The 17,816-nt window shown below is 35.7% G+C and overlaps 1 protein-coding gene across 1 annotated transcript in view; it reads left to right on the top strand.

The window, feature by feature from the left end:
- LOC128580901 (uncharacterized) overlaps positions 1-17,816 on the top strand; it is a 38,075-nt gene that overhangs the window by 10,758 nt on the left and 9,501 nt on the right. Inside the window, exons 9-14 of the mRNA XM_053583360.1 lie at positions 290-565; positions 4,591-4,863; positions 10,160-10,306; positions 13,782-13,932; positions 14,365-14,471; positions 16,653-16,756. Of these exons, the coding sequence (XP_053439335.1) occupies positions 290-565; positions 4,591-4,863; positions 10,160-10,306; positions 13,782-13,932; positions 14,365-14,471; positions 16,653-16,756 (1,058 nt within the window). The remainder of the gene's footprint in view (positions 1-289; positions 566-4,590; positions 4,864-10,159; positions 10,307-13,781; positions 13,933-14,364; positions 14,472-16,652; positions 16,757-17,816) is intronic.

Below are 17,816 nucleotides of genomic sequence, written 5' to 3'. Positions count from 1 at the left end.
AAAATAGTGAACAATAATGTTTGTCAAAGATTGTGTCAAGTGCTTTACATTCCTTATTTAATTTTTATAAAAGTTTTAGGAGGCAAGTACTCCTATAATTCCTATTTTAGTCAAGGAAATTGAGTCTCAGAGTGTGAATAATTTGCTCAGGTAGTGGAACTAGAAAGTGAAAAAAACCAGACCTCAAGCTAAAGCATTTGGAAATACTGAGAAGTGAGAGATTATTCTGCCACATCATATCATTAATACAATGTATTTATTTTATTTTATTTTATTTTTTATTTCCCAGGCCCGTTATCAGCCCAAAATTTCAGAGTTATGCATGTTACCCCAACAGAGATATTTTTACAGTGGGATCCTCCAGATTCTGTATTTTTCCATCATTATCTTTTAATTATTTTGGATGTTGAAAACAATAAATCAAAAGAGGTTTTGGTTGAAAAACTCAACACAACAACAATAATTGAAGACCTCAAGTCTTTTCATCGTTATCTGATATATTTGTTTAGTGTAACAGAAAAAGGAACTTTAAGTTGCTTTGAGAAACCTATTTCAGCTGTGACAGGTAAGCAAGGCTGTGTGCTGCCTTAATAACAAACTGCATGTTTCTAAATATTATTTTGCTGAAATTTAATTGTGCCAATCCTCCATAGGTACAAATACTCACAATTTAAAATGTGTTTGAACATTGGATCATAAAGCATGGATTGTAGATACTAAATTTATTTAGATTTACCTGAACTCTTTAAACATTATTCCAATATGCATTTTTTTCCTATCAAAGTTCCCAGGAGACTTTTTAAAGGCTTGGTTGCAAAATTAAGTTATCTTTATTTAACATAATATAAATAAATATTCATAAGGTAGTATAAATATTAGTTTACACAGTTCTTTTTAGTAACAGTAGAGTCAACAAGTCTGCGTATTTTAATCAGTTTCAGTTCTCTATTTTCTCACGTAGTGTGATTGAGGTGACCTCTAGAGGGCAGGCTCATCCCAGGATTTTTTTTTTGGCAAAAACATTTCTACTCTCTTGCTTTTACATGGTAGTTTTTGAATCCTTGTCTAGAAAATAATCATTAAAGCAATCTACTATCCAATTAATAATTCTATTTATACGTTTAAGTATAAGGGTGTATATATATATATATATATTTTTTTTTTTTGAGACAGAGTCTCACTTTGTCACCCTTGGTAGAGTTCCATGGCATCGCAGCTCACAGCAACCTCAAACACTTGGCTTAAGCTGTTCTCTTCCCTCAGCCTCCCAAGTAGCTGGGATTACAGGTGCCCGCCACAAAGCCCAGCTATTTTTGGTTGCAGTTGTCATTGTCGTTTGGCAGGTCTGGGCCGGGCTCGAACCCACCAGCCTCAGTGTATGTAGCTGTCACCTTACTCACTGAGCTAAGAGCACTGAGCCAGGGCTATATTTTTGAAAGATAAACATTATCTTATAAAACAATGTGTAACTGAGCACGTTCTGGCAGTATATCCCTTGGCATGTGTTTCTTGTACGTGTGTATTTAACATGCTAGGTGCACATTTCTTTGATTAGAGTTTCGACAGATAAGCTTTAAGCACACTCAGGCTGAAGCAACAGGAACGGAAAATTTGCACATGCACAACTATAGATTAATTAACCATCCCATACTTATTGAGGATACTTGATATTCTTTCTAAGTAATTGTAATAATAAAAGGTACAAGTTATTGCTTACTAAAAGCAAATGCTTAATGCATTAAATTTTCATTGCTGCAAATGCTAATAAAAATATTTTTGCAATTGGATACTAGATAGAGGTTGTTTTCTCTTCCTCCAGCTCAAACAACGTACAATGCATCCTTCCATTGGCTAATGCTTGGGTGGGTCCCTTACATTTTAGAAAGGTTCTTTCATTAACTCACAGGTAGACTAGGAGGATTTCTCATAGATCCACTAATTTTGAAGCCAACTTAAAAATCTTCCATAATGTGTACTTATTTGTTTAATAGCGAGAAGAAAGATACAGTGTTGAGCCTGCACATTTAATTTCTGAGTAATTTCCTCTGTATATTGGCTGTAAGCTGACATTCTAGTGCATGTCCAGATTTAGTAATCCAATGCTCTTTTACTCTCCTAATGCTGGGATAATATTCTTCTTTTCATTCATTATTCACTCAATAAATTATTTTCAGCATTAGGAACTGGGATAAGCCCTAAAGATGCAGAGATAAGTGAAACTTAGTCTCAGGGGGCTTGCATAGGCATGGGATGAGACAAGACATTAATGAACAGTGACGATGGTATTGCATGAATTATGCTCCCCGGATACTGTGGGAACACAGAGAGAGATAACTTAGCCAGCCTCAGGGTGCAGGAATAATTAAGTATGTGGGCAGTCAGGAAAGGAAGTGGACTCAGCCAGCAGGTGGAGTAAGGAGGCAGAAGGTTGCTTCTGGTAGAGCAAATGGTACGTGCATATGTTAAAAGAGATCAGAGAAGAGGCATCTATCTAGCGAGACACAGAAAGCCAGGGAAGGCTTTTTGAAGACACTGACATTTGAGAACTTTTTTTTTTTTTTTTTTCCTTTGGTTTTTGGCCAGGGCTAGGTTTGAACCTGCCACCTCTGGCATATGGGACCAGCGCCCTACTCCTTGAGCCACAGGCGCCACCCCTGACATTTGAACATTAGGAAATTGCAAAGAGATTGACATGTGGAGACCGGAGGGCATGTAGGAGAGTGTAGAAAATGCAAGACAGGCACAGAACATGCGCAGCCTTGAGTCTTATTAGGGCATATACTTCATTCCACAAAGTTTAACTTGTGGGAGTCATGGAACCTTTTGAGAATGTGGAAAAATTTATTAACTCTTTCTTATAAAAATGTAAATGTATCTATAGAAAATTCTGTCAGCAATTTCAGGGCTATCCCAGACACTCCCAATTCTATCATTTCCTCAATCTCTGCTTCTATGTGGCATTCAGTGGTTTTCCTCTCAGTCCCCATTGTTGTAAATGTTTATAACAATTTTGCATGTATATAAGAGCAAAGATCTAAAATTGTTTTACTCTGGGATCTTGATAGTTTTTCTAATTGGATTATCCCAGCAGTTTCTAAAATTTTCTTGATTTTACCTAAATAGTCAATTTAAACATCAACTACAATTTTGTGAAATTAAACTGTGGAATGAATAGACTAATGGAACCACCCAGAGCAATATTTTCCTGAGAAGTTAAAATGTGGCAGTTAATTGCATTGATAAAGGAGCGAACTTCAAAACAAATAAAAGATCAAATTATGGTTTCTGCAAAGTAATTATAAAAACGATGGAGAATTCTTTAAGGATTATTTAAAGGAAAACCAGTAAAGAGTTTAAATTGTATGATTATCCTTATAAACATGAACTTATGATGTATTGTTGTATCTGAGAACTATTAAAAGATCAGGAGAAAAGCACAGTATAGGACAAACCATTAAAACTGTAAGGAAGGCATTTCCAGAGAATTGTATAGTTGTAAAAATCACAAGGCATAGTATCACCTTGTGCAAGGAAGAAGGTAGCATTATCTTTAGTTATAGAAGTCAGAAAAATATAATTTAAGGTGCAGCTATCTTTATAATATATACCAGTTCTGAAACCCTAAAAATATCCATGTTAATGATTCCTAACTTTGTATTTCCAGTCCAGACTTCTGTCCCTAAGTTCCACCATTGGGCTGTCTACTTATTATCTCTTGTTTTAAAATCTGAGAGAAATCTTAAATTCAGCATGTCCAAAAATGAACTCCAGGTGCTTCCACCCCAATCTGCTTTACTCACAACAGTCCTCGTCTCAATTCATGGTGATTTCTCTCTTTCAGTTATTTAGTCAAAGACCTGGGAGTTATCCTCGACTCTTTTGTTTCCCACACAGCCCTCGCCCCATCTGTCTGGAAATCCTGTTGGTTCATAGCTGAGTAGGGCCTTGTGTGTGACTTCTGCTTGGTACTATACATAGGGAAATTTCAAGGAGCACCTTTCTGGAATCTTCTTAAAAGCATCTTGAAATCACTATTTGATACCACAACTTGCTCCCCAAAGTGACTACAGTCTCTATCTCCCTCACTTTGGTTTACTATTATTTTTCTTTAACACTTATCACCTCTAAAATACTATATGTAATTATTATATGTACTGCTTCTTGTTTGTTTTCACATATTAGAATATAGACTCCATAAAGATAAGGATCTTTATTTTTTATTGATGTTCTTTACATGCCTGGAAGAGTGCCTGACTCAAGTATATTGATAATGGAATGAATAATTTCAATGAATGGAAACATCGTTACTATTGCATTCTTAAAAATCCCAAGTATTTGGCAGCTGCTTGAAAGTTATATTTCTATTTCCCCTCGATTTTTAATGTTTATGTTTAATCATTTTGCTAACTTTTGTATAATAATGAAAAGACATATGTTTCTCTAAACTTCAGTCCTTTGTAAGACGTGGTGACATAAGGATTTGTTAAATTCACTTTCATATTAATATTGACTTCGATTTTTTTTTTACTCAATGGCATGAATAATACTAATTAATAAACTAAGATATGTGTACTTATTTGTTTTTCTAAGGTATTAATCTACCTCAGAAAGTTTATGCTAAACCTGAAGATGTGGGAGAAGACAGTGTAATTCTTCCTTGGGAACCTTCACGAGATAGACACAAGATCCATATTCACATATCAGGTCCTATACCAGGTCCAACTGAAATTAGGAAGCTCTTTATGGAGTATGGTAATAGATTCAAAATTTATAATTTAATCCCTGGAATGACATATGACATTGGAGTGGCAACAATGATCAATGGGAATGTGAGTGAGCTGGTGACTATTCAACAAATTCTAAGTGAGAATCAGATACTTTTCATTTTTATGAGGCATTGGCTAATTTGTGGGTATTATAAAATATTCTCTGATGTGCCCCTCCAGGAGCAGGTGGCATCTTTCAAGTAGATTTCTGGTGTGGTTTATTTAATGTTGGCCTTGGAACTTGAAGCAGTGTGCCTCTCTTTTTTCCCTGAAAATGCTCCATTAAGGCAGCTTTGTCTTGCTATTGAATTTGATCTTAGAGCCACAGGCTCTTGGTTTAAGTCTGAGACCCATGATGTGAATAACTCTGGACAGTGTACCCCACCTGTTTTTGCCTCCTCCTTTGTATTTGTAAAATGAGGAACATATTAGTATGTATTTCATGGGATTATTCTGATTGTAGCTGATTGAATAAATGTAAGGACCTGTAGTACTGCCTGACACATTGTTTGTATGTATAATAATTATTGAATTCACAAAGACATGCCCTTATATTATAGCACATTAGAAGAAAGCACAGTAGAACCACCATCGTGACCACCTCCCTGCAGGGACCACCTCCTTCAGTTGACCTAATTTTCATAGACCATACGTGCGCCACATGTATATTTCAGTATAGTAGGCCTAGTTTCTTGTGTTGACTAGTTGATTACAGTCCTGTGAGTGGTCAACTTACAGAGGTTCTATAGTGTTGACAATAAAATCTTTGGGACCAAAGCAAAAAATATTTCCATATTCTTTCTCAAATCTGATTAATTTAATCAATAACTAATCATTGAGCATTTATTAGTGAGGGAAGCATATTTATTTATTTGTTTGTTTAACCTATTCTTTTTTAAATTAATATGAGTTTAATGGTTACAGACAATTTTGTTAAATGGACATATTGTGTGGTGGTGAAGTCTGAGCTTTTAGTATAACCATTATTTGAATAATACACGTTGTTCCCTTTACGTATCTTCTCATTTCTTATGCCTCTCCTACCCTCCCACATTTCCAAGCCTCTAATGTCCATATGTATGTATTAGTTAGCTCCCACTTGTAAGAGCATGCAATATTTGATTTTCTGTTTCTGAGTTGTTTTACTTAAGATACTGGCCTCCAATTCTAGTAATGTTGCTGAAAAATTAGGATTCCGTTGCTTTTTAATGGCTGAATAGCATTCCACTGTGTGTGTGTGTGTGTGTAATGTACATATACACACACCACATTTCTTTAGTCATGAATTGACAGATACTTAGGTTGACTCCTTATCTTTAATATTGTGAGTAGTGCTGTGATAAACATATGAGTTATAAGTGCAGGTCTTTTTTTATATAGTAAGTTCTTTTCCTTTAGGTAGGTGCCCAGTAGTGAGATTGCTGGATCAAATGGTAAGTCTGTTTTTAGTTCTTTGAGAAGTATCCATACTGTTTTCTATAAAGGTTGTACTAATTTACATTCTCACCAACAGTGCATAAGACTTCCCTTCTTGCTGCGTCCTCACCAATATCTGTTATCTGTTATTTTTTTTTTTACTTTTTAATAGTAGCCATCCTGACTAATATATCTCATTGTTGTTTGAAATTACAAGTTTCTTATGTTTAGTAAAGTTGAGCATTTTTTCACATGCTTGTTGTCCATTTGTATGTCTTCTTTTGCAAAATGTCTATTCATGCTCCTTGCCAACTTTTGAACAGGTTTATTTGTTTTGTTGTTGGTGTTAATTTTGTTTGTAAATTTTGAACATCAGTCTACTGCAGATGCATAGCTTGAAAATATTTCCCCCCATTCTGCAGGCTCTGTATTCACTCTGTTGGTTCTGTCTATTCTTTTGCAGAAGGTAATAGTTTAAGTCTCATTTGTCTATTTTTCTTTTTGTTGCTTGTGCTTTTAAATCTTAGTCATGAATACTTTGCTTAGATCAATGTGCAAAAGAGCTTCCCCTAAGTTTTTTTTCTTTTCATATTTTTATAGTTTCAGGTCTTATGGTTAAGTCATTGACCCATCTTGAATTGATCTTTGTAAATGGTGAGAGGGGTCTAGTTTCAATCTTTCACATACGGCAAAACAATTTCCAACACCGTTTATCAAAAGGGCTGTCCTTTCCCCTGTGTATGTTTGCATCTATGTGCCTATTTTTATGCCAGTACCATGCTGCTTTGATTACTACAGCCTTGTAATACAATCAGAGGTCAGGTAGTGCGGTGACCTCAGCCTAGTTCTTTTTGCTGAGGATTGCTCTTTTTTCAATTGATATAAATTTTAGAATTTTTTACTCAGGTGAAAAATTACATTGGTATTTTGATAGGAATTTCACTGAATCTCTAGGTTCCTTTGGGCACTAGGGTTGTTTTGTGATATTAATTCTTCCAGTCCATAAGCATGAGATGTTTGTTTGCTTGTGTTATCCACAATTTCTTTTTGTAGGTTTTCATGTAGCGATCACTCTCCTCCTTGGTTAAATATATTCATAGTTCTTTTCTTTTCTGTCTTTTTTTTAATGGCTATTATAAATAGGATTCCCTTCCCACAAGCACAGAAAGATATTTGTTTTTTAATGAACTATAATAGGCATTTAGAAGACAATGTAATTTACACATACATTTATTTCCCTTCCCCTTTGAAGCTTGTATGTCTGTTCCTCTCTCTAATTTGTCCTGAATGTAGCGAGCAGAACATGATCTGCAGCTATAATTGTGCACCTGAACCATATAATGTGCCCTTGGGAAGAAGGTGGTACTTATAAGCACAGACCTTGGGACTGGACTGCATGGGTCAGAATTCCATCTCCACCACTTGGCAGCTACATCCTTGACCAAGTTACTCAGGCTCTTTGGTCCTCAGCTTCCTTCTGTCTATAATAAGAATGCTAATTATCTATCTACTTTATGAAGTTAATGTAATTTTAGGACTTGTTGGAGCTAGACACCAAGTAAGCACTAGGAGAGCTTGCTGTTGTGATTTGCATTTCTCAGCACCAGTGGAGTAGTGGAATTTGGAAACTTTGGCCATGCCTAGTACGAAGGGAAACCATTTCAGCTGTTGGAGTGATTTCTCTTTTTGGAGGAACTAACTAAACCCAGGTTTTCTTGAGGAAAGAAGATCTATAGGAGGGCTAGTGTTTGGGTTTCCTTTTATCCTCTAGCCATAGCAGAATAAATTTCATAATATACTAAGCCTCCCCCAGACCTGATTCTATCTTGTCTATGAGAAAAGCCTTTGAATTTGGCCTAGTTCAGTTTGTCTTATGTTGAGAAAACCTAACAGAGCCCCCGATGCTATCACTTCTTTTGGATAGAGCTTTTGTGGGTAAAATAATAAGACTAAGAACAGGCTGAACCTGTTCAAAGTCCCACGATGTGGCAATATGTTTCTTTTCTTTGTTTTTAATGAATTCTTTTTCCACATGATTTTTTTTTTTTACCAGATTTTCAGGATGTAGTTTTGAAGATAAAGCTTAACTTCGTCCTTCTCTATGCCTACCCAGTTTTGCTGACTCTCTGCTTTAAATTGTCATGTGTTAACACAATGAACCCCATTCCCTAAATGGAGCCGATGGAGAACTTCAAACTTATCCACTCGAGGTCATGGCACTGACTTAATATAATTTTAGAACCTACATTAGGCCGCATTTACTTGAAGTCTCTTCTCTTTATAGAAAATGTCAACAGTACCCAAGAACATGGAAGCGAATTGGTTCCATGATTATGCTGGTCACTAATTTCTCAAACCCAGATCCTTTAATTCCTGCTCAAAGCACATTGAGAAGCTTTCACAGATCATCGCCCACAGATTCAGATGGGTCACATGCTTGTGGGATGTCCTTCTTACCTTGTAAAATCCATGATTACTCTTAGACCTTTGTACAAAAGATGACTGTACAGAATTTGAAGAGAAAATCCACAACAATGTTAGTGATGACACAAAAGTTGAGATAATCTAATGGGAAATCTTGGTAAAAAATGCAAGGAAACCACCAGGATACCATCTGGAATCCATTCTGGTTAGTTTACTAAACATTTCTTCCTCAGTACTGAGAAGGGAAAAGGCAGCAAGTGTGACAATTACAGCTGAAGGAGTTGATGGAGTTACTTTACTGAATTTATGTTTTAGGATGTTCACTTCAGGCATATGTGAAAAGTCTTTCTAAAGTTCAGTAGCAGATTCACACTACCAAGTATTAGTTCAGTAATTTAGAACAAGTTCCATTGCATCAAACCGGGTGTGACAAGTAAAACTGAGAAAGAAAGAACCATCTAGTTATTCTGTGAAGGGAAAATATTCTTTTTCAGAATAGACATTTTAGAAGGTATCTGCTTGGGGGGAAAGGCAGACTTAAGAAAATTCTGGATGGTATCCTCAAAATCCACAAACGGAATCCAAATTAAAATTGACCCAAGGGAAAATAATCTGAATAGAAATCGTCTAGAATTTTAAATCTGCTCTAAGTAGCCCAGCAGAGAATTGAGGCACAATCAAGCTCTAATAGAGTCAGGGAGAGGATAAAATGTAAATAAATCCTTCCTCCAAACTAAAGCCGGAACCGTGTTTCTAAAAATGAAACATCATGCCTACTCAAAATCCCTGTAGCCTTGGGGATAGTCTGCCCTCCGTAGCATGGCACGCAAAATGCCCTGCAGAGAGCGTCCAGCCTCAGAGCGGCCCTTGCACGCCCAGTCTCTGACCCTCACAAACAGCTCATGCTTTAACCACCTGAGTGCCCCCTGTTTGGGACTGACCTGGGCACTTTAAACATGAATGCAAATGACCCTGCAATGTAGAGACCAGTTTCCTTCCCAGGGCTGGCATGAGGAAACCTGGGCACAGGGACTAAGTAACTTGCCAAAGAGTCTTCCACTAGGAAAGAGCTGAAAGAGTTTAGAATTCCTTGCACACATGGAGATAACTCTTTTTGGTTTTCATACCTTGTTTATGATTTTTCTCTGACTGGAATTGCCTCAGTAGTACCTTTCTCCCTTTACACATGCTCTTTCTGGTAATCTTGTACTATCTTTTAAGACTCAGATAAAAATACCTTCAACTCTGCAAAGCCTTCCCCAGTGTCCTCTGCTATAAATGATGACTTCCTCCCCTGTTCTAAACAACTTCTTGTTCATGTCACTAGCTCAGGTCTGGCTATTTTGAGATGCTAGTGAGTGAACCAGATATTTCTTTCCTGAGAACGGGAGCCCTTTGAAAGCAGGAACCTGACCTTATTTACTTTATTTGAGCATGGTAAGCATAAAGTTTAATGCATAGGCATTTAATATTCTCACAAATATATAACATGCAAGATAAAATTTAAATACATTTTTAAATTGCTGATTATAAATCTCTCTTTTTTCTTTTAGAGTCCAGAAAAGTCTGGATTGTTATCCCTTATGGAAGTCATAGTACCCCTGTAATCTTATTTGTTCCAATGCCCGGTATTGAAGTGTTTGATGCCATACATATTGTAATTAAAGGAGGACCAAACATAACCAGGCTTTTAACACACAGTAATAAAGTAAATGTTGAAAATTTAACCCAGGCATGTTTTCTTTCCATTATCAGTGGTACTAAATTAAACAATATGTATTATGTGCCTGCTGTAAAAACATGTATTTTCTAGACTTTTCTATTTTGTGTGCCATTTTAAATTGGTAGTCTGTGCTCACTTCAATGCCACTGTTTTCAAGAATCTTCTAAAATAACTTTATTATGTATGCCTCATTCATTGAGCCAGCCCTTTCACTGCCCAAATACATAGGTAGAGCTAACTTATGTAACACTGAGGTCAAGATTTTTTAAAAAAATCTGTACATTAACAAAAAAACACTTGCCTTTTCACCAGAATTTTAAATAACTTAATCCAAGAGTGAGTAATGTGACTAATTTGTTGGACAATTATGAAAACAAGATTATATTTTTTGAGACTGGTGGTCTTGGTAGTCTCAGAGCACAACTAAGCCTTTGTTTGCTCTTATCCATGTTGCTATTTTTCTGGAAAAAATTAGTACACATTTTCCTTAGGTTTATTTTGAATGTTTAAAGTTAATATTTGTTACCATCTACATACTGTATGTTCATATCAAGAATTGCATTTTGAGATTCATATTGATTTATCTTCTCTTTAAGTCACTTAAAAATTTTGCAAATATTAATTCGGAACACTTAGAATGCATGAAATTTATTTAAATGATCCATTCAGTAGATGTGGAAATGAATAGCAAAGACTAATAAATACCATAGAAAAATCACCTGGGGTCCTAAAAGCATTACAATTTTAATGTAGACAATAACATGCTCACTTTCTCCATTATTTGCTCTTCCGGTCCCGTGTCATCCTGGTATCATGTGTCTTCTTCCCCACGAATTAAAACCTTTCCATTTCTGTTTAAACTCAACTTTTCCATAAAATACTCCCAAATGGACTCAGCACCTATTCTCAGTGGTTAGGACAAGGTCCACATGCACCCAGGCTGGCAGGTTAGAACCTGGCCTGGGCATGCTAAACAACAATGACAACTACAACAAAAAAATAGCTGAGTGCTGTGGCTGGTGCCTGTAGTTCCAGCTACTGGGGATGTTGAGGCAAGAGAATCACTTAAGCCCAAGAGTTTGAGGTTGTTGTGAGCTGTGACACCACAGCACTCTACCCAGAGTGACATAGTGAGACTCCTGTCTCAAAAAAAAAAAAAACAACTTCCAAAATGATGTCAGAAATCATATTATTTTGATAGCATTTTAGGATATTTATAATCATTCAATACATGTTTATATTTTATATCTGCTTGCTTATAATTTTGATCTACTTTTTATATTATATATCATCATGGGCAGCATTCTTTTTATTTGGCAATCTCATATTTAAAAACAATTTATCTGAATATACCAATATTTGGAGATTGATATCCCAATATAAAAGATGAAAGTTTAAAGCTGATGATATCTCAACATAAAAGATGAAGGTTTAAAGCTGTCATTTTTCCATTTTCCTAAAATAATCATTTTCCCTTTTGCTAGATGAGATCTTTAAAGTGAGAAAAATGCATACTGAAAGTCATCAGATACAGTTTATTTTTAGCTTTAATGAATATTTGATACAAAGGGGTACCTTTTCCTCTTTGTCTAGACTTTGTATTTCTTTCTCTACCGTCCTTTCATCTTGTCCTAATAGTTTCAGAAACCTTTTGTTCCTTTGAATATTGTGTATTTCTTCCTGTAAATTTGGACCCAGGTAGTTTTTGCTGCAATATCAAGATTGGCTATGTGTAATGGTATTTACCTTGGCTCTCAGTATTACAACTGATTATCATATTTTATAAACTGTCATTGTCTATGGAAGCAACTATTTTTAATGAGGACAGAGACATGGTTCGATTAATACATTTTGTTGTTCTTTTTTTCACATTGTGCTTTTAATTCCCGTGGGAGGGATAAGTTAACACTTAGAGAACATTCAAGAAGAATCTAAGGATGTCACATGTTTTGGTAGGTCTGGAAGCTCCATTGAATATCCAGGAGGACAAAGTTACAGACTCTTCCACAGAAATTCTTCGGACTGGAGCTAATGGGAATTTTGAGAATTATGAAATCACACACATAAACTGTGCTGCTACTTTCATGCTATATTGTTAAGGGGCCCTTGGAGGAATTGAACTTGAGCTTTTCATGCTGAAACCAATACTACTGCATTCTTAACAATACATAGAAGTAAAACTAAATACTCCCAAGTTTTTGTGTTTTGTTTTTGGTTTTTTAATTTTCTTTTGCTTGTATTTGGGGCATTTTTCCAAATGAACCCTTGGTAATTTCTTCCTTGGCATTGACAGTTTCAGGAGATAAATCGAGAAACAGCAACATTCTGTAACCTGGATCCTGCCACTGTGCTTACCTTTTCAGTGCAGATCCAAAAAGAAGATTTTAAAGACAGGGCCCCTAATATAAAAGAAATGCAGACAGATATAGCCTGTGTAAGCACCTTAGGCATTTCTTTAATGTTTAAGTATTTATTTGGTTCTTTAGGAAAGATTCAGTAAGTAGTCCATTCTTCCTAGTTTCTCTTTATGGGTAGCGTCTCTTGTTTCTTTTCCTATTTCCACTAATAGGGGTTATCCCAACATCCTTTGTGTATGTACTGACAGATGGTAGAATTGCTAACTGCCTGGGGTCTGGCCAGATTCTCCATTTACGATTTAATTTCCCTATTTTTCAGTTAAGCAGACAATGAAATGCCATTTTCCCAGTGCAAGCAGCTTACTCTCAATGGCAGATGGTGAATTATCCCTTGGTAGTTATACTATGTATGAAATAAAAGATGACTGGGAAAGATGTATGCAAAATGTATACGTTGTCATATCTAGCGAAGTACATTCGTCAACTTCAACTACTCCCCTAAAATGCGAGAACATTGATTTATGTATTTGCAACCTGGTCATGTCTGGTATTCTTTTACTATGACAACAAAGAAAGAGACTGAGAGAGAATATCTTGGAAATTGTGTTCCTTTTTTATGCACAGAAGAATTTTAAAGAGGAAACAAAGTTTGTGTTATATACACATATGCTAATTTAACTTTTTTCCCTGGGAAAGAAGGAAGAGTTTTCGTTCTTAGACTGTAATTACCTGTCCTGATCATTAACCTTGCTACTCTTCGGTGTTTCGTTAGAATGAGTCCTAAAAACAAATATTTCTGAGATTGGTGGTTGCACAACACCAAGATATGAGCCACTTCCTATGTTTTAGAGAGAAGGGAAATTTCAAGTACAGTACTACTAGGACACACGTTAACTTTATTTCAAAGCTTGAACTCGTTTTTTTGTATTGTACTTTTTTTACTTCTCATATCTACCAGGTAAAATAAAAGGAAGGTCTTGGTTACTCTCAGGGTTTTCAGAAATTCGATCCTAAGTGTGATTCAGGGCTATTTTAACTCAGGTAGTGTGTGCTGTAGCAAATGTTATTTTATTGTCTATGTTTTAAATGCTACAGCCCCCAGTGCAGTTGAATTTATGAACCCCAGCAGAGACTCAAATGCAATGACTGTTGGCTGGCCTTTAGCTGGAAGTCTTCTGGATGGATACATTATTTCAATATCCATTGGAAGTTTAACCAAAGAAGAAATCCTGCCTTCCACCAAAAGGTATGAAAATATTGTAAAGAAGTTATGTCAAATGACATGGAACAAATTTAGCATTTTATCTATTTTAGAAAGCTATGATAGTGGATAAATACAAACAGAAATTGGGAAATTTTGCAAGATAACTTTTTGGACTGCAGTGTGATCAGAATATGTACGGTAATAAGTTGTTTTTGCAAATGAATTTAATAATGACTTTGTTTAAGATATTTCATGCGTTTATGTCTAAAATTCACTTTCTGGGTTAAACTTTCTCTATGTAGGAAGTTATGATTTCTAATTAGCCATTTATGTTTAAGCATAGCAAATTATCTCCATGCTGGCAATAAAAAAAGGAATGTACATAAAATTTTTTTCTGCAGATGTGAGAAAATGGAGTTTTCCAAATGTTTCTGAGCTAAATGTTGTAATATGTGACTTTTCTTCAATGTGTAGGACATTCACAGTTAATAGCCTTTCTCCAGGGACTGACTTTGTAATTGGTGTTATGAGTACCAAGCAGCTAAAGGGAAGCCATCCTACTGTCCTCAGGATGAGCCCTTGTAAGTTCATTTTATATTTAATTAACTTTTCATGGGCAAAAAGAAGGGAAATACTTTTGTTTAAAGACAATATCTAATTAAAAATGACTATGAAGTGGTTTACGATATGCTTGAAGAAGAGGAATACTGCATTTATATGGAGACTGTCTGAGTTCTGTTCCTGCCTCTCTCACTTATTATGTGCCCTTAGGTAAAACAATTAAGTTCTCACTTAGCAAATGAGAATAATTATTCTTGTTCGGATAACAGATCTTGTTACTAAGATCAAATGTGAAACTCTTTTTGAAAAAAGTGCAAACTTCTCTAAAACCATAGGGTACTATTGTCATGAAATACTCAATGTCTTGTTTTCTAATACTTTGACTCTATCTATTAACATTTCATGAAAATAAAAAAAATCTTGGGGTATGAAGAAAATAGGTATCACTCTCTTTTCTATTGCATTATTGGTTTTCAATTTGCTTCTTCTGACATTTTATCATCACTTTACCTATATGCTTTTCTTAAACATACGCTTTTCTCAAACACCTGTTCTGAAGAGCTCTTACACTTAGGCCTAGTCCCATGAAAGTGTGCTCAAGTACCAAGTCTTAGTTACGAGAGGAGGCCTAACTTTAGAAGTTGCAGGGTGAAGGAAAGGAAATTACTTAAAAATGTAGCAGTAGCCTAATCAATTACTTGAGAATAAACTCCCCCCAAAATTAGCAATTATTATACACCGCCATGGTATTACACGCTTAAGTCACTGTGTTGAATTTCTACAGGTCACCCAAAATGTAGGGTGAGGCTCAGAGGTATTTATAACTCACAATTAAAGATGGATTGAAGTTCTTATGACACTCTGCTGCCTCTCATAAAGACCATTCTGCCAAATATCCTGAATAGACGAGAAAAAGTTCCATTTTTTAATGTGATGGCTCATGATTTTCTATCAGTGAAAGGTTTGCTGCTTAGATGTGGGCTGTGTCATTCACACTGTCACCATCGTCACCATTCTCATCATTGTCATCATTGCTGTCATCATTACATCCAATGAGTCACATCAAGTGTCTTTGTCAAGCACTCTATGAAGCATTTTTCTCTGCTTTATATCACTTAACTCCTACGGACAACCTTCATTCTAACAATCATAATGAGATGCATATTTTTACATGTTTTACAAATGAGGATTCTAGGCCTGGAGAATTTCAATAGCTTATACAAGATGACACAGAAATTTGAGCTCACATTTCCCTGACATTGAATTCTGACCTTATAACCATTGAGCTTCAATGGGAAGTCCCCTATCTTATAGGAAAGACTAACTTTTTTGACTTGTGTTTTCTCCAATAAGATAGGTAATTTTTTTCACCCTTCCCATTTTATAATGTGTCTTTTTTCTTCTATAATATATTAGTGATTTTTTGTCTTTTTGTACCTTCTTTTCTTTGAAAGCTGTCTTAAATACATTTGTAATTAGTTGGACTATTAATAAATGTACAAAGTAGAGCTAAAATATGTTGTAGGAATTATAAATTGATTCCCGTTGGAAGGGAACGGTCGTCTCAGAAAAATAGAATATGTGTGAATCAGTTTCACAGGTTTACTGCTGAGTTGAATTCCAATAAACTTAAATCCATATGGAAGTAGACAGAAAATAGTCCATGTAAAATTTGAATTTTAGAGTTGGAATCAGTCTAATAAAATATTATATTTCTTCATTAAGGAAAACAATATTTTAATTTCAAATATGAGTTCGAAATAAAGACACATTACTGATTTGAAAAATAATTTTCTGAAACCTCAGACAAAAATGGGTAAAAAGAAAAGGAGTTTGTGAACTTAAGGAAGGAGCATGTTTCTTTTACTGTATGCAGTGTGTAAAATCATAAATAAATCCTAATTGTACGAACTTCATATAGAATTTTGCGGTGACACAAATACATTTGAAAATCCATAGTTCATATAATTCTATTGTTGGATGAAGATTCCTAGAAAATTATTTTTTCCCTTTCCCTGCAGAGATGGAGAGACTGAATTTAGGGTAAACCATGCACAAGGTCGCACAGTGCTAAAATTGACTAGAAAAACCTAGCCAATCTGTCTCCTATCTGTGTTTTCAAAGTCCAGGTGATCAGTTCAGTCGACATGATGGCAGATGTGTCTTTATTTACGCTATTACTCCGTCGTCTTATTTCACAGCTCTATATCCAGACCCACCATCAGATTTGCTAATTTTGGAGCAAGAAGAAAACAGGAAACATTTGTCTTGGAAACTACTACAAGGAGGCGTTGGAAAATTTCAGGTAAGGGGCAAAACTGCTCTCATGACATCTTGATGTTTACAGAGGTCTTTATTTGACCCCTTTTTGTGGTTGTTTTTACATTAATGGTTTTGGGAAGTTATTGTACCGTTCCTTTAATATAAGATTTTCCCCCAACTAATTTTTAAATTTACTTCGAGAGCACAGAGTTGTCATGGGAGGTGTTCAAATATGTGGAAGAGCTGATCCTTGACTTTCAAGGGGTTACGTTTTCAGTGGGATAACCATGTGCATAAAGGGTTGGGGAAAAGTGAACGAAGGTGTGGTGGTGCTGGAGAAACATGTGTCTGTGGCAGCACAAAATTCCAGAAGTGAAAGCAGGGTGGCGAAAGCCAGTCAGGGTGGCGTGCTGAGGCTCCTTTGCTGTCTCATCCCAAAGGTTTAGTTGAGTGGATGGAGACTTTTAGCTAGGTAGCAGGAGAGGACGAGGCACAGAGGGGCCATCTTCAAACTGTGTCTGTCATAAGGTAAATATGCACATGTTCATTGCTTTTTGTTGTTAATAATGCAACCTGACATCACGTGAGGTCAGATTGTGCCCACCCTATGTCTTATGCTTTTCAAAATAATGTGCTTCTAGTTCAGCACTATTGGTTCGTATTCTATGGGGGCAAACATATCCTGTGGTAGGAGGTGGTAACTTTAGTTGCAAAGGATTGAAAACAACATGAAATTGTCTAAATAATAAAGAAAAAATATATTAATACAAGAGTGCTTCATGGACAACAACAGGAAGGATATAGCTGGATGTTGGGAAGAACTAGAATCCAACTGGTTCTTTTTTAAGGCCACTGAGAACCCAGGCATACTATTCTTTTGGTCCTTTATTTTTCTGAAGACCAGCTTGTCCTGCTAAGCAATGCATGTGGCAAGGAGAAGAATGCCACATAAAATTTCTGAGCACAAATAATTAACAGCCATGGAGAACATCACTTTCTCCCTGAATTCCCAAAGAAGAGAATGATTATTCCAGGTTGCAATGACATCCAATCTAGATCCATTCAACATAAATACATGGAAACTGTCTGCAAAAAATAAATTC

The sequence above is a fragment of the Nycticebus coucang genome, chromosome 3, assembly GCF_027406575.1.
Source record: "Nycticebus coucang isolate mNycCou1 chromosome 3, mNycCou1.pri, whole genome shotgun sequence".
NCBI lineage: Eukaryota > Metazoa > Chordata > Mammalia > Primates > Lorisidae > Nycticebus > Nycticebus coucang.
The sequence above is the reverse complement of the archived record's forward strand: the minus strand, read 5'-3'. Positions and strand labels throughout refer to the sequence as shown.